The following is a 24,549-nucleotide window of genomic DNA, read 5'->3' on the forward strand; positions in this document are numbered from 1 at the left end:
CACTGTAACCAGTCCACTCAGTCTCTCTGTCCCACTGTAACCAGTCCTAACTTTCAAAGTCCTTCGCTCGCTCCCGATCTGTGCCCTTTGAATGCGTTTACCGTGAATGTCAGCATATAGGTGCACTAACATGTAAGTGTCTGCTGAGTTGACCGCAGTCTCACCCACTGTAACCAGTCCACTCAGTCTCTCTGTAGATATACAGGATATACATTTAAAAGCAGCTGATTTACACTCGTAGTGCATCTGATAAACAATACGTCAGAATGAGTTATTAGGCTCGTTGGAGATGAGCTGCTTCTCACCTGGAAAGTGGATGAGGTCAGGCGGCAGCAGCAGGGGGCGTTGACAAAAAACTGTGTTCAAGTGGGACAGTTTTGAGCCGCCTTCAAAGAGTAAACGGGAAGTCAAAAAAACCGTGACTTCCTGTTAGATCCGATCTGTAGGCTACTTGTAGTTTACAGACCTCGTTCAGATTTATTCATGTGTGTTTATAAATATATAGTTATGTGGAAATGTGCGTGTATCTGCATTGTATGTTATCTTTTGTTCTTTTTATGTCCGCCTGTTAAACACTTTGCTGCTCGCTTTGATATGTTTTATATTAATAAGCTTTATTATTATTATTATTATCAATCACACAAGACATGTTTTTAGATTAAACCTTTGTTTCTCAACATGAGACTAACAGCCAGCAATCGAGCATTAAATATTACAAATACACAGAAAATAGGACTTTCTACTAAACGTGGTGAGTGTTGTCAAATCTAAGAGCCAATCAGCTCTTTGATCTGGCGACAGCCAGGCTTTTCCCATCATGCTTTGGGTCTTGCAGTCTGGTGGAGAGCAGCTGCGGCGCCTGGCTCTAAATAACTGCGGCCGCCTCGATCTCATGAGGTTATCGTTGACCACGTGTTTATGACGTCAGAGCAAGTCGGGATCGAGTCGGACACAAATCTACCCAGCATGCATTGTGAGGTGATCGGCGGTGATTGATTCTGATCAGGACTGGCTCATCTGGAGTGAACCTATTGTTGAGTGTATCGTTGGAGGAGTCGCAACAGACAGAGAGTGTAATTTAGCGAGCAAAGAAAATTCACTAAAGGTAATTAAATAAAGATATGAACACTGGAAGACCAGCCGGACACCACAATACAACAATCTAAAGACGGTTTCAGTTAGAGTGCTTGGCTAAGTGCATGTAGTGACATCAATGCTGGATTTAGTTTTCTCCGCCTCCTTTCTCAAACGATTCATCATTATTACTATTACTTCGAAACAATTCTGTTTCTCGTGGGCAAAAAAGACTCAAAGTGAATCTTCACTCATGCCCTGTAAATGAAACAAAGGTATTCAATTGGGAAGGGTCATCTTACAAATGTACTTGAGGTCATGCATTGAGGATATGAAAAATCTAAAACTGCTGCAGCCGGTAGCTCCCATGAATTTTGCTACATTGTTGTCTCTATTGTTTTTGATTGCCCTCCCGTCCACCATTCGGCGAATTATCGTTCATGTGGGAATCAACGATACAGCCCTCCACCAGTCTGAGTTGACCAAGATTGATTTTAAAAATATTCTACACTTTTTAAACAGCTGTGGACTGTCTGCTTTTATCAGTGGTCCAACTCCAACACTCGGCCGTGGATCACAGCGGTTCAGCAGAGTCCTCAGCCTCCACACTTGGCTCCAGGCCGCCTGCAGGATCAACAACGTGAGCTTCATTGACAATTTTAACCTGTTTTGGGACCGCTCTTCCTCTTTTAAGAACGATGGTATTCATTTTAACAAGCTGGGTAGCCGCCTGCTAGCGGCTAATTTACAGCATGCTGTACACTCTTGTCCACATGACTGACTATTTACTTTCCACATACACACGCCCCTTCTTCTTCTACGCTGCCACCTCTGAGCACAGTTTCCCGTGACTGCTCCCCCTCCTGGCCTTCCCTGTCATCAACCCCTTCAGCTGTAGCTCTCCCCATTCAGACTATTGTGACAGAGAGGCTGCCCCGTTCACACCGTATTCACAAAGCCATAAACAAAAACAACCTCAGCTACATCCCTCCCAGTGATGTTCATATCGGCTCCCAGCACAAGTTCATCATCTACAACCCCACTTCTGTCAATTCCATCCCATCTCTGTGGACTCAGCATCGGCGTACCACCACTCCCTCATTACGTCATCATAACAAACAACACGTGAATGCAGCCAACCTCAGAACCCTCCCCAAAACCTCACAACCAACCACAAAACACTCCATGAAGCTTGCTCTGTTCAACACTCGGTCACTAAGCAACAAAGGCCCAATCATCAATGAATTCATCACTGACAACAACCTTGATATCCTCTGTCTCACTGAAACTTGGCAAAAACACCTGGATTACTACGCACTCAATCAAACCACCCCAACTGGATATCATTACCTGGATAAACCACGCCCTGATGGCCGCGGTGGAGGAATTGCCGCTCTTCACCGCCAACATATCAAGACCAGACTCCGCCTCATGAAATCCCGGAAACACAGACTAGAGCGACTCTCCAAAAAAACCGGCCTCACAGTTCACACCCTGGCATACAAGGAACACATACAGCAATACAAACTGGCTCTAAACTCTGCTCGCTCCACCTACTACTCTGGCATCATCCGCAGAGAAATGCAACTCCTTTCTGACGTTCTACAAAGCTAAAATCGACACCATCTACAACCAACTGGCCACTTCCAGCCCCGCTTTGTCCAACCCTGTATCTGCAAATCCTCCACTAACTGACCGGTCACTCTTCCGATTCTCTCTCATCTCCCCCTCAGATCTCAATAAATCACTCTCTGGCATGAAGACTGTGACCTCGACCCTCTCCCTTCCACTTTAGTTATGGCCTGTCTCCCGGCCCTCCGCCCGCACCTCCTCTCTGTCATCAACTCCTCCCTGTCTACTGGCTCCGTCCCTCCCGCCCTCAAACTCGCCTCAGTCACACCCATCCTCAAAAAACCTGGCCTTGACCACGACATCCACAACAACTACAGACCCATCTCCAATCTCCCTTTTCTGTCTAAAATACTGGAACGCACTGTTGCCCATCAACTGAAAACCCACCTGGACTCAAACCAACTGTATGAACCATTTCAATCCGGATTCAGATCTCATCACAGCACAGAAACTGCCCTCATCAAAGTCACCAACGACCTCCTCCTCTCCTCTGATGAACACTCCCTCAACATCCTGATACTGCTCGACCTCAGCGCAGCCTTCGACACCATCAACCACTACATCCTCCTTTCACGTCTCGAGTCCTCCCTCCACATCACTGGCACAGCCCTCTCCTGGTTTAAATCATACCTCTCCGACCGTGAACAGTTCATTAGCATCAACAAATTCAAGTCTGACACAGCCCCAGTCTCTCAAGGTGTCCCCCAAGGTTCAGTACTCGGTCCCCTCCCCTTCATCCTCTACCTGCTCCCCCTTGGTGACATCATACGCCACCATGGTCTCCAGTACCACTGCTATGCTGATGACACCCAGCTCTACATCTCCACCAAATCCATCACCCCCACCATCCACTCCACCATCACCAACTGCCTCACAGATATAAAAACCTGGATGCAAGCCAACTTCCTCAAACTCAACACCGACAAATCTGAAGTCCTCATCATCGGCCCCAAATCATTAAACAATTCCCACCACAACTTCTCCCTCTGCATCGATGGCACCACTGTTCCTGCCTCCACACATGTCCATAACCTCGGGATCATTTTCGATCAAACTCTCTCATATGAACGCCACGTCAATCACATCACAAAAACCGCCTTCTTTCATCTCAAAAACATTGCCCGTCTCCGTCCCTCCCTCTCCTCCGCAGCCGCTGAAACACTCATCCACGCCTTCATCACCTCTCGACTGGACAACTGCAACAGCATCCTGTACGGCTCACCCACCAAAATCATCAATAAACTACAATACATCCAGAACTCAGCTGCCCGTCTGCTCTCCCACACCAGAGACCACATCACCCCAGTCCTTCAAAACCTCCACTGGCTCCCCATACAGCAAAGAATCCAGTTCAAGATCCTCCTCATCACTTACAAAGCCCTCCACAACCTCGCCCCTTCATACCTTTCAGACCTCCTGCACCGTCACACTCCCAACCGCAACCTCAGATCCGCCGACGCCAACCTCCTTACCCCCCCTACTCTGTCCAAGCATCGGACCTGGGGGGACAGGGCCTTCTCCGTTGCTGCCCCCTCCCTCTGGAACTCCCTGCCCCAACACCTCAGACATTCTTCGTCACTCGCCACTTTCAAAACTGCACTTAAAACTCACCTATTCAAATCTGCTTTTAACCTCTAAAGTCAGTCATGTATGTTCTCTTTCTTTCTTTTCATGTTTATTTTATTTTATTATAGTTCTTATTATAAATGCTTCTATTGTTTCTGGTTTTAACATGTAAAGTGTCTTTGAGTGCCTTTTAAAGCGCTAAATAAATAAAATGTATTATTATTATTATTATTTTTCTCGTATTCATCACTAATGGCATATGACAGAATACACTCATCAACATGTGAAAAGGAAGCGTGAGGATTAAGAGCAGCGGACCTTGAGATGATCACCGTCCACGGCCGACCACCCAGCCAGACCTGCTGGATTAAACACCACCACACTGCCCCATGGAGGAGAGGGAGGAGAGCTCAGACGGAAGCTAAGCTAACCCAGCTAGGACCTCAGGCTACTCAACTACCCAGCAGGCTGCTGGCTGTCTGATGCCCGGTGACAGAAAAATAAGAAGGATGAAAGCAGCGGGAGGTCGGTGCTGAGTCCACATCTTCACAGAGACCTGGATCCATCGTGGTCCAGGATCAAGCTGAACTTGATTGGACATGAGGACAGAGAGCAGGACTCTGGTGGACCAGAGGAGGAGGACTCTGTGTTTACATCCTGATGCTTGGTGCTCAAACACAGTCACAGTTGATGAACAATGATTTCTTCATGTTGAGTTGTTAATGTGAAGATGTCGGCCATATCATCTGACCAGAGAATTGTTTCTGTTACTGCAGTCTACATTCCTGATGATGAAAATTTAAAAAATGCACTACAGGTACATTTTTGTAGATTTTTGGGCTACATCTGCATTTGGTTGTGCATCCCTGTGTTGCATAGTGACAATAAATGATTCTTGAATCCTCGAATTTTATTAAAAAGCCCCCCTGGAGAAAATGCAGCAGCTGCCCGTGCATGTGAGCGTTAGAAAGGAACAAAACCGAACCTCCCCTTTAAAGGTTCAAATATCATCTAGACATACTGTGGCTGAATGAATATAATCGACAATAAGCTAAATGTGTGTATGTATGTCTATTCTACAGAGGCCCCCTGCAGCACCCACGAAGACTCTCAGCTGCACAATGACACCCCCCCTCACCATCATCGTCCAGCCCCGAGCCCATGGCTACAGCAGAGAGCCCAGTCTCTCTCCTCCTGTCCTCTTTCTCTCAGAGCAGATCGACTGTCTCTTCCATCTTCTCCTAACACCTCCCCACTCTCCTTTTTGGGCCACTCTTCAGAGGCTTACAGCAGAAGCACTGCAGATGCCTTCAAACCAGCTGAATCCTGTACCAAAGGGAACCTGGAGCTCCAGTGTGTCACAGGAGACCACAGGAGGAGAGAGAGCGTCGTCCCTTCATCCCTGCCTCTCCTGGCCCTCTTTCCAATCATTCCTCCCGGCAGCAGCAGCCATGAGTGCTGTGAGTGTTTGGACTGTCATAAAGAGTTCTTAACCTTCTCGAGCCTGACCAAACACAAGCGGCTCCAGTGTGAGTGGAGCGGTAAGAAGTACTTCAGCTGTAAGTACTGTGAGAAGGAGTACGTCAGCCTCGGAGCTCTCAAGATGCACATCAGGACACACACACTGCCCTGTGTGTGTAAACTCTGTGGCAAGGCCTTCTCCAGACCCTGGCTGCTTCAGGGACATATACGAACACACACAGGTCAGTGAAACACACACATTCACACCTTAAAGGTGCAATGTGCACATGCTCACAACAAATAACATTCAAAATTTGACTAAACTGCAAATCTCTGAGAGATGGTCAGGATAACGCTGCTATTATAATCTTCACGTGCGGCATTGGCCTATAGCAGGGGTCACTAATAGGCAGACCGGGGTCTGGATCCGGACCCGCACTTATGACTGATGGATAATTGAGAATTATACATTTGGGCGGAGCGCTTCTATTTGAACCTGCACAGCTTTTCTAGCCTATACGGCACTCTGTCAGCAGTCCAGGAAACACACCGACCAATTACATGCATTGTAAATCATCTCACGTGATGCTACTCAGCCATTCGAATATTTGTATTCCAAAATACATCGTGAGTCGAGGAGATCTAAACACAGACAGCACATGGCGTCTCTAAAAAGTGAAAACAGAGCTTTTAACAGAGAATGGACGGACTCCTATTTGTTCATTCTTCCTGCTGGCGCTAATAAACCACTCTGTCTCATATGTTCAGATATCGTGGCCATTATTGAAAGCACCGATGTGTAACACCACTACCAGACCAAACACACCCAGTCTGAACTGAGGGCAAGATGTTGAGATTTGTAGAGGTTGTTTATTATAAAGTTGACTGAGACAGTTAGGATGTGAAATGGATTTAACAAAAGAGAACAAAAAAAGTTCACTCCAGCCACACTTTACTTTTTTCACCTTCATTCATTTTTCTAAAATCAAGCACTTTCTTCAAAAGTTCTTTTTTGTGTATTTTATTTTTAGATGGAGCCTTTATTTTACTTGAAATGAGAGAACATTTATTTATGTATTTCTATGTATTATTTATAATCCATCCAGTTAAATTTGAAAACTGAGAATAATAATTGTTAAAATATAATTGATGTGTACTTTCTTTATTTGATTTGACAGTTGTTGACTACACAGAGACCTTACTACTACTAGACTTCTTGAATATATATATATATATATATATATATATATACTGTATATACTGTATATTAGTGCTGGGCAAGTTAACACGTTATTATCGCGTTAACGCATTCATTAATTAACGCTGACAATTATATTATCACGCGTTAACGCAGTTTTTTATTTATTTATTATTAAGCGACATTTTTAACACAAGAACCGGGCAGCGAGCGGTGAACAGCTGTGTTCGTGTGGCGTCACTTCCTTCTCCCCCGGGTCCTGAACCCCTCCTACACTCTGTCACCGTCCTTCACTCTTGTCTCACAAACACACATGCAAGCGCGATCTCGTTACAGATCAAAGGTGACTGTTGTGAAGTGGAGCTTCTAGTGAGGATCAAGACACGTCTGGTTTGAACGGAACACTTTACTGTCTGAACTGCAGTATTACAGTGTTACAGTGAACACAACGAGCTCTTGCACCCGACATGTGGTTTTCTACGTATCAACATTATTAGCGTCAAGAACACGTACCATTCTACTTCCTGTCTCTTCAAAGTAAAAGCACTTCCGTTTTCATGCTCTTCACAATAAAAGTAAATGATGCAATCAAACAATTTACAACAGTGACAATATTAAAATACATATTGTCGAGTTTTTAAAGTGTTTTGTTTGTAATATGTATAATAAGCATAATTTAGTTATTGCTACTGAGAATTTAACAAACATAAAAAAAGAAGTTGATATGTTCGCAGTTTTCAAGGTGTATATTTCAAATATCATCTCTTACACACATGAAGATAAAGTTATGAACACCGGCTGAATATCAATTATCAGAATCATTATAACTGTATTTTAACTGCTACTGTGTAAAGGGAATACTGCTGTTAAAAATAACCTTATTTGTTTAAAGTGTTTGCAAACCAAATGTTATTGACCTTTTGTTCATATAGCAGTACTTTTAACATAAAAGTGTGCAATACACTACTTTTGAATTAATTATTGAATTTTGCGCATAACAATGAGATTAATCGCGATTAATCGCAAAAAAATCATGCGATTAAAAATATTAATCGTTGCCCAGCACTAGTATATATATGTCACTAAATAGCGCACGTTAGATATTATTGTAATTTTCCGGACCTTTGAACGAGGAGACTTTCTCAATCTGGACCTTTTGGAATTTGAATTGAAAACCCCTGTTCTATAGTTTACGTTAGCCATCTGTATGTTTACTGTGCCACTAACAAGGGCTGTATGGTCCATGTATGTTTTGGTAGGTTTTATATTTATTAAATCCAAAGTGGCAAAAAACAAGAAAACAACTTGTTTTGGTATGAAGCTCATCGGGACACGCCCCCACTCTTCAGTCTTGAAAAGAAATTCAGAGGATCTTCACCAAGTTTTTGCACACGCGTAGGCTGTGATTACAGCATTTTATGGCGCAGGTGTGTCACGCCGGTTTAAATACGGCGAGTATAAACTAAGCTTAATGATAGCATGAAGGAATTTTAAGGTAGCTAACTAGCCAGTTGCTAAAATGTAACAACTTAATGCATCATCCACACACAGCATAGGAAAGCTCATTGCTATCGCCTGATAAATGACGACTTTGTTCCCATCATTTTCGGTGACTGGTGTTTCATGGTAGCATGGCGGAAATATCAGGCTGACTAAGTAGCAAGACGTCCGCTGTTGCCTTGCTGGGTTCGCCATGATTTGGTGCTGCACTGGTTGCAATAGATGAGCCCAACGGTGGGCCATCTCTTCATCTCTAGAAGAGTTTAGCCTTCTGCGTGAGCATAGAGCTCAGCTCAGCAGTGACAACTGAGGAGGTTAGCAGAAAGCTAAGTTTAACTATTAGCAACATTTTCTTTCCATTTCTGAAACGCATTGTCAACATTGTAGCTTGCTACAGCCTTGAACCACAGTTTATCCTCACAAGTGTATGCGATTCTGACACCAAACAACACAGCGAGATAACATCTTCAATATGAAACTTTAGCCCACTACTACGAGGTGAATCGTGTTTGACTCCAGCTAACACTGTCTCTACAGACACGTTTGACCTGCATCGATGTGTCTGTCTGAATGGGGTATTGTTCTGCTTGGGATTGGTTAGAGGGTTCATGGACTACCAGAAACAGGAAACTAGAGCCCCGGAATCACTTTCATGAATCTCTGTGTTCCTTCTGCAGGAGAGAAACCATTCTCATGCTTCCACTGCAGCAGAGCTTTTGCTGACCGATCCAACCTGCGAGCTCACCTCCAAACCCACTCTGAAGTGAAAAAGTACCAGTGTTCAAGCTGCTTCAAGACCTTCTCCAGGATCTCACTGTTAGCTAAGCACCAAGAGGCTGGCTGCCCGCTGTCCTGACAGCCTGTTAACGTCAACCTGCTCACAAATACTCTTCTGTAGAGCTTCACTGGTCCACATCAACAGTCTTTGAAACTGGATCTTAAGTGTATATACAAACCAACATGTAAGTGTGCACAATCTTGCACAGATTGAGTGAGCATAAATGGAACCGCCTCAAATTTATGTTGATGTTATTATTTTGCCCTTATTGCCTGGTAACAGTGAAGTTTGAACTTACTAACTGACTAGAACTAGTGCTGAAGTAGCAATTAGCCGACTGAGTATCACATTGAATCACATCAAGATTATTATGTAATAAAGTTGTTTTGTTTCTGCATAAAACTGCTTTTTCTTTGAAATCATTTTAAAGTGAGTGACAAATACCTTAGAAGTTGTGAAAAAACGTTATGCTCTGTTAAAATGCGATGATTTAATAAGATTTAAACGGGTGAGTTATATTAACCGCACCTTATTTCAGGGATCTAACCAAAAATCCATTGAAAATACTTTTCTTGGATCATTCTTTTGGCTTCATTACGGGAACAGGAAGTGTAAAAATAATTCCTGGTTTTAGGATGGTCCTTGATTTGTACTGACAGTAAAAGCATGGATATGTTGGAATGATCACATTTCGCAATCCAATTTGAAGGCACATGTTTAACCATTTTAAATCACTAATCCAAAGTCATAACCAGTTATGACAAAGACTTTGGTAGTAGTTACAACTTTTGACCTATGGCAACTCATGGAAAATACTGCAACGGATAGCATGCTGGTGAATGGTAATAGGGCTACCATGCCAGGTGCCACCTGCCCATAGCACTACCTAACAAGTTCAGGCTCAGATGCGTGTTAGCAGCATCTCCTCTAGAGATTCGAGGTCTCGCATATTGTTTCTGCGTGCCGCACACAGTTTACAGCAAAAGTAGACAGGGAAAAGCTCAAGCTTAACCCTGGGAAACACTGGCTGTTCCTCCTTCATCGATCTCCAAAGGGGAGAAGGCAGGGATGACACACAATGACATGATTGCTGCTGCTGCATTTACAGGTAAAAGTAGATGGTGGCACCTTGCATAGTAGCTTCTGCCATCAGTGTATGAATGTGTGTGAATGGGTGACATGTATTGTCAAAGAGCTTTGAGTGGTTTGAAGACAAGAAAAGCCATTTACCATTTTTTCATTCCAAGGTGACACCTGCAGGTGGCGCTTGGTTACCATTCCCACTTAACTAGATAAAGACCTATCCTTGGTGTCCCCACAACATTTGTCGAAGGGAACACCACTGGAATTGAGTGACGTCCTATGTCGTGTAGTTCACGGATGCTTCCCTGACTGGGGAGGACCGGCTTGGGGAGAGCAGTTGGTGGTGTGTGCCCTCCAGCAGAGGATAGACACATCAACCCATCCTCCGGGACTTCAGACTCCTCATACGGGGCAAGCTCGTGATGGTGAGGACCAACAACCGCACCACAGTGGCCTATATCAACACGGAGAACAGCCTGCATGCCTGTGCAATGAAAGGTGGCTAGGACCTGTGCAATTGAGTCCTTTTGGTGGATAGAGGCACATTTCATACCACTGTTAAAGTGTATGCAGTAAACATTTCTTCCTGCCAGAAGGGTTTTGGCGACAGACTGGTCTTTGGCCACCCTCCAGCAGTTTTTGCAAGGGGTCTGGAGGCAATGCCCAATGATGCATGCCTTCTCCCCAGAGTGGGAACAGCCATTGGTGCTCCAGGCCTTGGTAAAGGGCCCCATTGAATCTCTGGAGCGCTCCTATCTGGCATTGTCATTCTAGACAGTTTTGCTGCTTGAACTGACGTCAGCTAAGAGAGTGTGTGAACTAACTGCCCTGTCGGTGGACTCTGGTTGCTTGCTGCTTTGTGGAGACTGAAGCGGGGCTAGACTTAGACCTTATCCCTCCTTTGTTTCCAAGAACATAAGGAGTTCTTTCAGGGTACGGGTTATACAGCTGGATGCTTTTTGTCTTCCACCTCATGCAGGGTACAAGGAGGCTAAGTCACATCTGCTTTGCCCAGGTTGTGTGTTGGCATGTTATGTTCATTGCACACCCACGTTATAAACTGAACAGCTTCTTGTGTGATTTGGGATGGTGTGATAAAGCCCTATTCAAGAAATGCCTGGTGGGATGACTTTGTGAGTGCCCAAGCCTACAGGCAGGCAGGAAGAGTCCCTTGCACTGTAGTCGGTGCACAGCATAGCTGTTGGGTGGGGTGATATACCATATGTACCGCGGCATTGTGGTGGATGCCTTGTCCTCTCATATGGTTCTATTTCAGCAGGGTGTGGATTTGGGCTCAACCCACTGTACCCATAGTCCAGTCAGGAGAAAAGCCTGTTTGAGTTAGAAGGAAGGTTACGATATTGTAACCCTTAATCTTTATGCACGGGTGGAGCCCTCTACCAAGGGGGCCCTGCGCTCCTACAGCGCTTGCGGAAGAGCATGTAGGATAACAGGCAGCGGTGTGTGCTGCCTTATATACTCTAGGGTCTGCACATATTCGGTTAGGCATGCCCCTGATTGGCTGACTACACTTCCAGTAGAGGATTCTACCTGTGCTTATAGAACTAGGGTTACAATATCGTAACCATCAATTCATCATGACAGATACCGTAAGTCATGGGGAGTAGGCTACTACTGAAGCCTTTGAACTGCGTAGTGTATTTCTTTACTTCAGCATCAGCTACTCTATGAAAATGCATAAAGGTAACGTGTGAATAAGAGTGAATCTATATCTAAATGATCAGTCATCAATTCATTATCAGTCGGCACAGTCTAGGCATATATATATTGTCTTGGTGCAGTTTAATAAAGACATGATCCAAGTTTTCCCACCAGCGGAAAAGATACTTGACTTGATGTCCCAATGCTGCAAACACTTTCCCTGCCCTGCACCTGTAGTATATATGTGAGCACCTGCTGTTTGCCCACCAGAATAGCTCTGCTATGATGTAATGGAATGCTATGAACAGTAACTGTCTGTGGAACAAGATCTAAATATTCCTAACCAGTCAGTCGGGTTCCTTTTCAATTCACACAGATGCTATTCTGACTCCCTGCAGGCCTATAAATACATGGAAAGCTGTTATATTAGGCATGAGGGCAGCTCTCCATCTCACAGTGTGTCAGTAATACAAGACAGCACCACTGGATTTAGCTGCTGTCAAGGCCTATTTTTAGGCGACAATTTTAGGCCAACGGATACAGTAGAAGTGTGTGTGATTATGTTGGTATTTTCCACAGTAAATGTGAGTGTTTGGATAAAGTCCCTCATCACAAGCCTCTGATGCACTGCAAATGACACGGTGTTACACTTGTTACCAAGACATCTGCCAATGTGTGGAATAGAGTTTGTTCTTATTCAATTCAATTTAACACAGGATGAAGAAGGTCAGAGTTCGATGTGTTAGATGAGGGGAAGAAGAGGGAACAGTCAAGGTTGTGTTTAAGAGACATGAATGCTGCCCATTAAAATGTCGCTTTCAATGCATAAGCATATCATTTGAAATATTCAAGGTGTGTAGCTATGCAATGCCTGCATGACATTCATTTTATTTATTTTTATAGTGAGTTTTACCAGGTCAAATAATGGAACTTGTTTTTGTTTTCATTCTCAAGTTTTTATGGAGTATCTCTTGAATAGTCTCAACTCTACTGCTCTGCAGGACACTTACATGCCCACGAACTCCTGAAACAAAAGAAATATACAGAATATTGTTTTTATTAATATCAACATATCCCTTATAAAGATCCAAACCAACAATGTGTGAGTCCATCTGTCAATACCTTCTCTGTCTGTGTCTCTACAAGCTCATTGGTTGCTGTTGAATACGTAAATCTTTCAAAACAATTTGCAAATCATTTTATTTCATTTTAAAGCCCCAGTGACTTCAAACAGCAGGAAATAGTGTGTGGACAGTTTTTACTGCATTAGGTTTAGCACAACAATGGAGCTCTGTGGCCTTGATGCACACTTTACTTGTTAGTAGATACATTCACTGTTGATTTGAGTGTGCACACTTTTAAACCACATGCTCCTCAGGCTTTCCTCAAGCCCAGTCTCTGCTTTCTCAAGTGCTACTTCCCACGACTGAACAAACCTTCATGTGTAACATCAGCGGTTCTCCTTTAATGCAAAGTAAAGGGGCGGGACAAGGAGAAGACAACAGTAATTGCAGATGTGATTTCCAGATGCAAAGTTACAAGAACATTCTGATCATATACTACTGAAAAGTATTGTATAAAACATCTTAGAGGAAATATTATTTTGACTTATTGAAGGTTCTTGAACCGCACAGATCTTGAAGAGAGTTTTAAGTTAGTTCAGGACCGTGATGCAATAGATATGCTCTGAATTTCAAATTGAGCACTTTTAACGAAGTGCTTTGAGTTGCTTAAACATAACCGTAAGAATGTTTATCATACTTTAGTTGCTACAAGCAGATATTGTGTGGGAAAAATGCTGAAATGTGATGTCATGGAGATACACACAGTATGAACATTTTGCAACATTGTTAGTTTTGTTTATGTGAGTGATAAGTGAGAAAAGAGAGGCTGATTTGTTACGGTGGTGTATAGCCAGACAGGAGAGGGAGCTGGATATATGTGTGCAGTGGAAAAGCAGCTCAGTGGGGCGCTAACATTTCCAACTATGCCAAGTCATTACACCCCCTCCCTTTTTACACCACGACTGGAAGCGCGCGTGTGTGTGTGTGTGTGTGTGTGTGTGTGTGTGTGTGTGTGTGTGTGTGTAACATGTTGTTAACCCCTACTACTGTTAAATTCATCTACTAAAGAATTGCATACGACATATTTTCTTACTTCCTCTCCATGTAGATCATTTTGTTTAAGAGATACAATGAGAGAATACAATGGAGGCAGATGGGATTTCATGTGTGGTGCTCACTATAAATAATTCATAAATGATATATCTGGAGAGAAAAATCACAGACATATATCCTAACTCTTGGCCATTTAAACCAAAGCTACCTGCAGAGGGAGATACAACAAGATGGATGGAACCAGCACAGCTGCATCATTTCATTGTTGGCCACTTGGAAACGAAACTTTCTTTCCTCAAATGTCCAGGTGTCGTCCAGAGTATGTTCATCTCTGTCTCACTGTGACTTGCTTCTATCTGTACGGGACGCTCCGGACTAACTCTGATGTAAACCCATCCGTGTAGACGGTCAGAGCAACTGATATGGTTCAAATAACAAGAAGGTTCGAGTTTGGCAGGTGGGATGGGGAAGGATGGGTCAAACCCCCAGGACAGAGGGAGGCAGAGATACACAAACAAAGAGAGGATGTGGGTGTGTGTGAGATTAAAAGGATGGACTCAAAGGTTATCTAATCCCCCGGTGATGCTCTACTGAGTGGGGTCAAACAAAAGAGGGGAGTGGGGAGTGTTCAGAGAGAGGGGGAGAAATGGGAGAAGCTGAGGAGGTTACAGTGAAAGAGAGTAGAGATAACAAGCATGAGGAAGATGGAAAATGGGTTTAACTCTCGCATGTCTCAGTTTCACTCTTCCATTTACCTCTCCCTCTTTTCTTACGCACATTCTGAGTCCTCTCCCTTTTTGTCCTTTCATCTCCCTAGTCGACATTACACTTTGATTTTAAATTGTCAAGCCTATTCCATGAGTTGTTATGGAAGCTGTAATGTCAAGTTACAGCTACAATAGACAACAAGACTATTATGTATACTTCCACGCAAGCTTCTCTTTGAGGCTGTATTTATGTGCAGAAGTGCTTTGTGCTAAATGCGAAGATCGGCATGCTAACATGCTAATTCTCCCAAGAAAACAACTCCATAGTCTGTTTCATCTCAAATAATCTGCACCCATCCAACATTATGGAAAACAGTTGGTATCGCTGGTACTCGCTTCGCAGATGTTTTTCCACAGCTGGAGACGTAACATTAAACCAATTATGTTGGTCGGTGAAGTACACTTTCATGTCATTATTCTTCAAACAGATAGAAGACTCTAAAATGATTCCTAATAATTGCATTAAACTTTTTTCTCTGCATTTGTCTGTTCAGTGAGATATAGTGGCTTTCATCTAGAACAGCGGTTCCCAAACTTTTTAGGCCACGCACCCCCTTCTACATCCCGACCGGGTTCACGCACCCCCAATCCCCCACACCTTTAAAAAAAGCAACAACAGAGCCTATTTATAGCCGCATAACAATCGGACCAATGAGAGAACAGTTTGCTCGCGCTGGCGTTTGTTTACAAGATTTAGTCTGCTGTTAAATGTTGCAGTGTGAACACAAACCGAACAAAGGGACAACTGCAACATTGTATCATATTAATCCCTGAATCGGAACAAAGCAAACGAACTACGGGTGTGAAAATGCCCTGAAACACTGCAACAAAGTTTCAATATATTTCAGTTACACAAGGCGTCACTTTTAAAGAGCAATAAGGATGGCGAGCACACGTCTTCGGCGATTGTGTGAGGTAGCCCCTTTCTTGCTATTCTGTGACCAGATATGAAGCCCGTAGTGCGTTTTTTGTAGACCCAACATGAATGAGACTGCAGTTATTTTGGGCTGTTTTGTAACTCCTCCAATTTCGATATAAAAATGTAAGGGGCTTTAGACTTGCACTGGCATGCTTGGTGTTCAGGTTGCGACGTAAATAAGAGGGCTTCAGACAGCTGTTAGCCAGAACCTCACTGCACACCACGCACTGTGGCTTTGGGCAATCTGCATTACCAATCCAAGTGAAGCCCAGACCCAGATCATTTTCATCATATTTTCTCTTTTTTCACCTTGACTCCGCGATGGGCCTATGTGCTCCCCATTTGTCTGTGCTATCCCTTCCTCCTTTTCGGTCTCCTCCATCTCATCTTTCTCTGACTCCTGCTCGATTTCTTCTCCCGGTCTCTCCCCAATGCACCTCTCCGTTTCTCTCGCCTCCGATTCCTCTCTCTCTCTCTCTCTCTCTCTCTCTCTCTCTCTCTCTCTCTCTGTCCCTCTCCTCTTTTATGACTGATAGCTTCAAATGTCCCACCTGACAGTTTCCCCGATTTCAGCCAGTTTGGTATAGCTGACGTTAGCTGCACAAGCTAGGCTAGCTAGTGTGTAAAAGACTGGCGGCAGGAGCTGAAGTGCATTTATTTATTAAATTGTAAGTTTTTAATTTTAAATTCAAATCTTACAAAGGGAATTTTTATAATTCATGTTTTTATTTTGTGAAAAATCCCACTTAAATTTTTTTTAATTATATTTAATATGAATCCTTACACCATTAGACCACCATTACATTTTTCCACTCGCGCACCCCCTAGAAGCAGCTCGCGCACCCCCAGGGGTGCATGCACCACACTTTGGGAATCCCTGATCTAGAACATTTCAGGCTGGTCTCATCCAGCTTTCACAGCTAAATAATGCGTTGTAATTCATAGATATCCCACAAAATAAGTTTGTATGTTATCCATGTGTCATATACGGTAGTCTAATGCGCTTGCGCATATACTGGGGGTCATACGGGAGTTCCAGATGCATGTATAGTGAGACACACGGTGATCCATTAAACGGAGTTGAGCAAACTAAGAAGCCTCTATTGCTTTACTTTACATGGTGTCAGAAGTGAAAACGGAGTTATGGCAAAGTTCAATCCCCCGACAAACTTTTCCTTCGATAAGCCAGGAGAATGGCCGGAGTGGAAGCAGCGATTTGTGACATTCAGAACCGCCACCAAGCTGGACAAAGAAGATGGCGCCATGCAGGTTAGCAGCCTGATATACGCTATGGGAAGCGGGTCTGAGAACATCTTCCGTTCGTTTGCATTTACCGAAGATGGACATAGAGATAGTTTTGTTCGGGTGCTTGGAAAGTTCGATGAGTACTTTGTGCCGAGAAGGAATGTAATACACGAACGTGCTTGTTTCCATCTGCGCGTGCAAAGACCGGGAGAGAAAGCTGAGACTTTTATCAGGGCTTTGTACGAACTAGCAGAGCATTGCGAATTCGGCGCAAGCAGAGATGAGAATATCCGCGACCCAATCGTCGTTGGAATACTTGACAAAGACATCTCACGAAGGTTGCAGCTGACGAAGGACCTGACGCTAGCGCTGACCATAGAGACAGTCAGGCAGTCGGAAGAGGTAGCTTCGCAAGTCAGCATGCAAGGAGAGACAACGGGGGTGATACAAGAAGTCACTCACGAGCGCAGCAAATACCCCAGCCACTACGGTAAGCCAAAAGGGGGAAATAAAGGGCAATGTGGACAGTGTGGGAAAGCGTGGCACAGTAAAGATGAAAATTGCCCGGCCAGAAAATCCACATGCAATACATGCAACAAAGTTGGACATTGGAGTAGAGTGTGTAGGAGCAGGAAGGCAGTGAGTGAGGTTACAGAGCAAACGGAGCAACAGCAGTCATACTTTCTTGGGGCTGTGAATAAAGCCGGCGGGTCACCAGAGCAATGGGCTGTCGATTTGCTGGTGGGCTCTACACCAGTTGACTTCAAAATTGACACAGGGGCCGATGTTAACATCATCCGCGAGGAGACCTACCACTCACTCATCCCCAAAAGACCACTGGAGCCTGCAGATATACCACTGGACAGCCCAGGCGGCAAGCTACAGTGCATAGGACAGATCCAGAGCACTGTGACCTACAAAGGAAAGACTTACCTATTCCCAGCATATGTCATCCGCGGACGTACTGTAAACAACCTACTCAGCAGACTGAGTCTGAGTCTGTGGAAATGAATCTGGTGAGGAGAGTGGATGAAACTGTGTGCGACAGAGAACATCCACAGGCATATGGCGAGCATGGGACATTAAAGACTGAACCGGTGAGAATACTGCTGAAAGACAACGCACAGCCATATGATGTATACACAGCACGACGCGTACCTCTCCCTATGCTGCAAAAGGTAAAGGAGGAGCTCCAGAGGATGGAGGGAAATGGCATCATCAAGAGGGTGACACAGCCCATGGACTGGTGTGCACCCATGGTGCCAGTCTTGAAGAAGAGCACAGGTAAAGCCCGCATCTGTGTTGATCTCAAGAGGCTGAATGAGGCTGTGAAAATAGAACAGTATATCCTGCCTACTACTGATGAGATTACAGCAAAGCTGAGTGGGGCCACTGTCTTCTCTTAGCTCGATGCCGCCAGTGGGTTCTTCCAGATACCGTTGCACCCAGACAGCTGTAACCTCACTACCTTCATTACGCCATTTGGCAGATTCAACTTCAAGCGGCTACCGTTCGGAATAACGAGCGCACCGGAAATCTTCCAGAGGAAGATGATGGAGACCCTGCAGGGGCTGGAGGGTGTCGAGGTCTTCATGGACGACATTCTGGTCTATGTGGCCACAGAGGAGGAGCATGACGGTCGCCTGGAGAAGGTAATGCAGCGCATAGAGACAGCTGGTCTGAAGCTAAATCGTGAGAAGTGTTCCATCAGGCAGAGTCAGCTGCGGTTCCTCGGGCATCTCATTGACCGGTCCGGGATCCGGCCTGACCCCGACAAAGTGGAAGCTATTCGGCAGCTGTCACCACCAGCAGACATGCAAGAGTTGAGAAGGATACTGGGAATGGTGAATTATCTCGGAAGATACATCCCCGAACTCTCAACGGTAGGACAGCCGCTATACGAGCTCCTGAAGGACAAGAATACATGGACATGGAGCCACGCACAACAAACAGCTTTTGAACACATCAAGGAGCTGTTGACAACTGCACCAGTACTCGCTTTCTACGACTTGAGCAAGCCCACGGCTGTGTTAGCGGACGCAAGTAGTTATGGGTTGGGGGGTGTACTCCTTCAGCTCCACGGGGAGCAGTGGAAACCTGTGGCATATTGTTCCAGACGCCTCACTGAAGCAGAAACACGCTACACCCAAATAGAAAAGGAAGGTCTGGCTGGTGTGTGGGCATGCGAGAAGTTTGACAGATACCTCAGTGGACTGGAGCAGTTCAAGCTAATCGCTGACCACAAGCCGCTAGTGCCTCTCATTAACAGCTGCAGCCTGGACAATGTACCTATACGATGTCAGCGTCTCCTCATGAGGCTCGTGAGATTCAAGTATGCTCCAGGGAAAACTCTGGTCGTCGCGGACACCCTGTCACATAGTCCACTGGCCAGCACGTGCACAGACACAGACACACACAGTGAGGTGGCATGCTACGTGGCTAGTGTAGTAGAGGGGATCCCTGCGTCTACAAGCAAGATGGATGAAATCAGAATGGCGACAACAGCCGATGCCGAACTGCTGTCAGTTGTGAAGCTCATAAAGAAAGGATGGCCTGAACACTTAAGCAATGTGCCCATGGACGCGAGAGAGTACGTCCAAGTGAAATCAGAGCTATCAGAACACAATGGCCTTGTCCTCAGAGGAAGCAGGATTGTCGTGCCAAGACCAATGAGAGCTGAGATCCTTCAGAAAATTCACGAAGGGCACCAGGGCCTCGTCAAATGTAGGGAGAGAGCGTGCTCATCTGTGTGGTGGCCCGGACTCTCTACGGAGATAAACAAGCTTGTGACGTCATGTCAGGCATGCTGTAAACTGAAAAGAACACAACAAAGGGAACCTCTCATTTCCACACCGCTTCCGGAGCGACCCTGGAAGAGAATTGCAATGTACCTTTGTGAGCACAACCACCACAACTACCTGGTAATCTCAGATTATTACTCCAGGTTTCTAGAGATACTGCAGCTGCCCTCGACAACGAGTGCACAATATTATCCAAAGACTGAAAACAGTCTTCGCCAGGTTTGGCATTCCAGATGAGGTGGTGAGCGATAATGGACCCCAATTTTCAAGTGCGGAGTTCAAGGAGTTTGTGAGGCAGCTCGACTTCAAGGGGGTAGAGGGAAGAAAGTTATACAGCCATTGATGTTGATAATGTTTATTTGTTGGTTGATTGTAAAGAGACCAGTGTATGGTGAAATGTCTCTATTTGAGTTAATTTGAGTTAATCTTGGTTTATGTTATGTGCTGTCTAAATAGCCATTCTCAGTTAAAGTGTTCCTTTGATGTTATTGACATAACACTCAAAAGAGGGGGAGATGTCATATACGGTAGTCTAATGTGCTTGCGCATATACTGGGGGTGATACGGGAGTTCCAGATGCATGTATAGTGAGACACACGATGATCCATTAAACGGAGTTGAGCAAACTAAGAAGCCTCTATTGCTTTACTTTACACCATGTAATCATCAACGAGGAAGGATATAAAGACAGTAAAAGCCCACACAGGGCAGGAGGGAGTGGAGGTGGATGGGTCCAACAACCAGCGATTTTTCAGCCAGGAGAATGCTGTTTGTTCCTCGTGGGAAACAAGAAGTCAACGTTGATTTATTTGTCACAAAACTTGCGTACTTCAGTAATTTTTTTAACCCAAACGACTATTTTTTAAAAACCGAACTAAGTTTTATTGCCCAAACTTAACTGAGGTGTTTCCTGTGTTGACGGAAGTTTATTTAAAAAGACTGTCTGCATGTAACAAGCGGAAATTGACACGTATTGCTGGCTTTCGTTGGAAAACACAAAAAATGTTCTTAAGATATCATACAAACTGTTGTATGACAATGCAACGGTTTGTACGGTTGTGGATGGTTTGCCTCAACTACAAAATAGTGAAACAACCACTCAAAAGCAAAAATGTCAACCTCACAGTGATGCTAGAAAGACGTCAGCAGACCACTAAAGTCAGTATAGGATTCATCCTCTGGGGAGCATGAATGTCCAAACAAAATTTTTGAGCAATCCATGGAACAGTTGTTGAGACAGTTCAGCATAGACCAAAGTGGACCAATCAACTAACCAACAGGCCGACATTGCCATTCACACATCCAAATGCTTAAAAACAAAACACAAACAGTTGCAAGTGAAGTTTCCACTCAGAGAAAACTGAGGCCAGACGCACAAATCTCTATCGATCAAAAGTAAAGCCTGCATTTTCACAGTAGTAAATCACATATTTAACATGTTGTACATTGAGTATCATGAAACTGTGCACATGCACAAGCCATAAATAGTTGTTAGTGCTCGTTTAACCTTATTTGGATTAGACTAGATGTTGTTGATTTGATGCCGGTGACGAATCCTAACACCACTAAAGCCGTTTTTTATTTCGCAATGACACTGTAAAGGTTAAGCCTCCAAATATAATGTCTGCCAACTTCACACAGCGAGGCATTATTCTAATAGATAAAAAGTGTCTGTTTGGAAAGTTTTGTGTGTGTGTGTGTGTGTGTGTGTGTGTGTGTGTGTGTGTGTGTGCACTGTACGTCATCTTTCCTCTTGACTGTTCCAGTTCATCTTTTGCCTCTCTCCTCCCTTTGGTATCTTTAAATCATCACAGACCAGGCAGTTTTCCAAGCAGTTATTTCTTGCTGCTTTTTGGAACAGTGTTTGTGCAGATTTACAGCAAACAGTTACTTGCCAGTGATGAGGGTAGATAATTACTTTGAATTTAGGCCACCAGGCACAAACACACAGACATATGCGCTGACAAATTCACAGGTGTCCTCCGATTCTTTGCTCGCATTTAGTTTCTCATGATATGACGGTATCCCTATAATGCATGGGATACCTTCTATTAAGAGCTGTGCGATTGCTTTAAGAATAAATTGAGGCTTAAACAGAGGATCACAGTGTCTCTAATCCTCTTTTTCATTTATTGGTAATTTGGGAGAGGACTTATAGAGGAGTGATAGAGGATTTTTAGGAAGGAAAGAGGTGAGAGAGAGAAGGAAGGAGGGATGAATGCAGAGAGGAGAGGAGCAGACCAAGAAGGAAGGAGATGAAGTGTAAAAAGGAGATAAGCAAGTTCTTTGAAGGTGAATTTGTTGGAGAAAAAAAAAAAGGGCAGGAAAATGTTTTGAGTTCAGGGGCAGACATGCCGGATGTAGTGGGGACAGCAGAGGAAAGATGAAGGAAGAAATGTAGGGGGGTCGGACATGAGGATATTTAATATGAAATGATTCACTTTCAAGACAGAATTAACATTTTCACGTCGCATTATGCTGTACACTTTGTATTAGCTATGATAGCAGCTCAGCCCGAGGGATGGCAATATCGATCAGTACTTGTACTATTTTCCTCTTTGTCTAAAAGGCCATCAATGCCCCCACTGTCTCACAAAGCATCTCTTTCCGATTAGGGAGAAAATCCTCCACAACCAGATCTCTTTTGTTGTTTCTAGAAACCTACAAATCTGTTCTAGACAGTAGATCGTTTATTTTAGAATAGACTCATTCACTATCTGAAGTAACTTCACTGGTGTTCTTGTTAGTGTGTTATTCCCTTTGTGGTTGTGTTGTGGCACAAACACCACCATTATGTCGTGGCTGAAAAGAAGAGAAGAGACGTAGTTATTGGAGTTGCAAACCAGCAGGACTGTTTAATGCACACAATGGCAATTCATAACAAAGTGTTAGTTCTTACAGCTTACTCTTAGTCTATAGTCAGCCCCTTATGTCATTTTCCACCAATCAAATCCGTCAATTGAACCACAAACACAGCACATCTGGTCTCCTCATTATGTCATGCTCTCATGTCCTCGTCTGGGTCAAGATAACATTCTGGCAGGACAAATGATACATGTACGGGAAATGTTTGGAATCAATTGGAATGATATGTTCCAATTTGTCTGGCGTGCCTTTATCACTTTCTAGGAATGTTCTTATGAAACCAAGTGTGCTAAGTTCAACATAACAAGTTATGAGGATTTTCTTCAACAGGTGCCGTCATTTAATTTTCATTTTGTAGGTGATTCTTTAAGAAGTGTCCCACCATCTTGCATCATCACTTGCTCACTTCTAACTAAATCATTCATTTGTGTGTCTTGTGAGAGAGAGAGAGAGAGAGAGAGAGAGAGAGAGAGAGAGAGAGAGAGACAGACAGACAGACAGACAGACAGACAGACAGACAGACACATTGTTAATATTATAAGCAACACCTGTGCTTTTCCTACTATCACAAGTCAAAATATGTGCTGTTAAAAAACGGCCTCCTGTCACAACAGGAATCCAGGCATCGTTAACATCATTAGTAACACCTGTGTGAAGCTGCCTTAAAATCAGGTTGAGCATCCCAGTGTGCTTAAGTTATAAAATATGATTTCACTAGTTTGATTTAAAAAATGTAAACATAACCTTGTGCTGTGCTACTGCTGCAACATCTACAACAGTGCAGATACAACCGTGTTACTGTGACAGATAAATTACTACCTGTGTGTTATTTGTCTGCTGTTGTCTTCATTTGTTTTGCACCAACACTCCCATCCAGAAGGAAATATAACTGTATTTTTTATTGCCTTCTGCCTTTATTGCTCAAACTTGCTCCTGTTTCATCATGATGGTGAAGGATATCAGTGTCCTGCAGACACCTGGTTCTCTATCTATGATGAGCATTCACTAGTCTCTCATTAGATTTTATTGAGGAGTATTGTTCTGCTAATTGCTGCCTCATTCACAATTCAAGGTTAGGCAGAGATGTGCATCATTATCATGTTCTAGTTATTGCTTTTCACTGAAGGGCCAGAAGAGACAGGGAAGGAAGCAGAATGCAACAGTGAACTAATGGGAGAATTTACACCTTGGCTTATCTTTAAATGAAGAAAGATCATTTTTTTAATTTGCATTGTCTTTTAATCCCTTGGATACTTTTTGTAAATGGCAAATAAATAACTGCTCTAACATAGAGGATTGTATTTCAAGTTTTCCATCCATTCGTTATAACAATTTGTACAAGATTTCAGCATCACAGGTGAAACAGGGGTTCTTGTGCCTATGACCTTTGACCTGTGAACACAATATCTCAGGAAGGACTTTCAAGAACACGGGGGGGGGGGGGGGGGGCAAAAGTGGCACAAAAGTTTACTCAAGGATGAACTGATTAGTGTTTGGTGCTCATGGCAAAGCACATTTTGGCCATAACTTATGTTCTGTTCTGTATAGTGACTCACCTGAACCAGCTGAGCCAACAGGACACACACTGTCCTTCAGGTGTCAGAATCTAAGACTTTACCGTGCATCTTTGTGAATATGATACTGCTCTCTGCTCCTCTCTCACACACACACACACACACACACGCGCACACACACACAAATACGCAACACAACTTTTAAGTTCTGTGTAGGCTGCTCTGTGTATAATTGATAACTCTGTGACTTCAGATCAAATATGCATTATGTTACAAGTGGAAATACAACAGTGTTTTTTGTGTGCATGTGTGTGCATGTGCGTGTGTGTGTGTGTTAGAGAAAGGGATGTAGACAGAGTGAGCATAC

The 24,549-nt window shown here is 43.9% G+C and overlaps 1 protein-coding gene and 1 long non-coding RNA gene across 2 annotated transcripts in view; both read left to right on the forward strand.

Moving 5' to 3' along the window:
• The window catches only part of LOC116397554 (protein snail homolog Sna-like), an 11,684-nt gene extending 2,337 nt beyond the window's left edge, over positions 1 to 9,347 (forward strand). Inside the window, exons 2-3 of the mRNA XM_031873076.1 lie at positions 5,355 to 5,975; positions 9,109 to 9,347. Coding sequence (XP_031728936.1) covers positions 5,355 to 5,975; positions 9,109 to 9,287 — 800 coding nt within the window. The 3' untranslated portion in view covers positions 9,288 to 9,347. The remainder of the gene's footprint in view (positions 1 to 5,354; positions 5,976 to 9,108) is intronic.
• LOC116397557 (uncharacterized) overlaps positions 1 to 24,549 on the forward strand; it is a 256,577-nt gene that overhangs the window by 88,159 nt on the left and 143,869 nt on the right. The window lies entirely within an intron of this gene.

Source organism: Anarrhichthys ocellatus, unplaced genomic scaffold (genome assembly GCF_004355925.1).
Source record: "Anarrhichthys ocellatus isolate YVR2014 unplaced genomic scaffold, GSC_Weel_1.0 scaffold68, whole genome shotgun sequence".
NCBI classification, from domain to species: Eukaryota; Metazoa; Chordata; class Actinopteri; order Perciformes; family Anarhichadidae; genus Anarrhichthys; species Anarrhichthys ocellatus.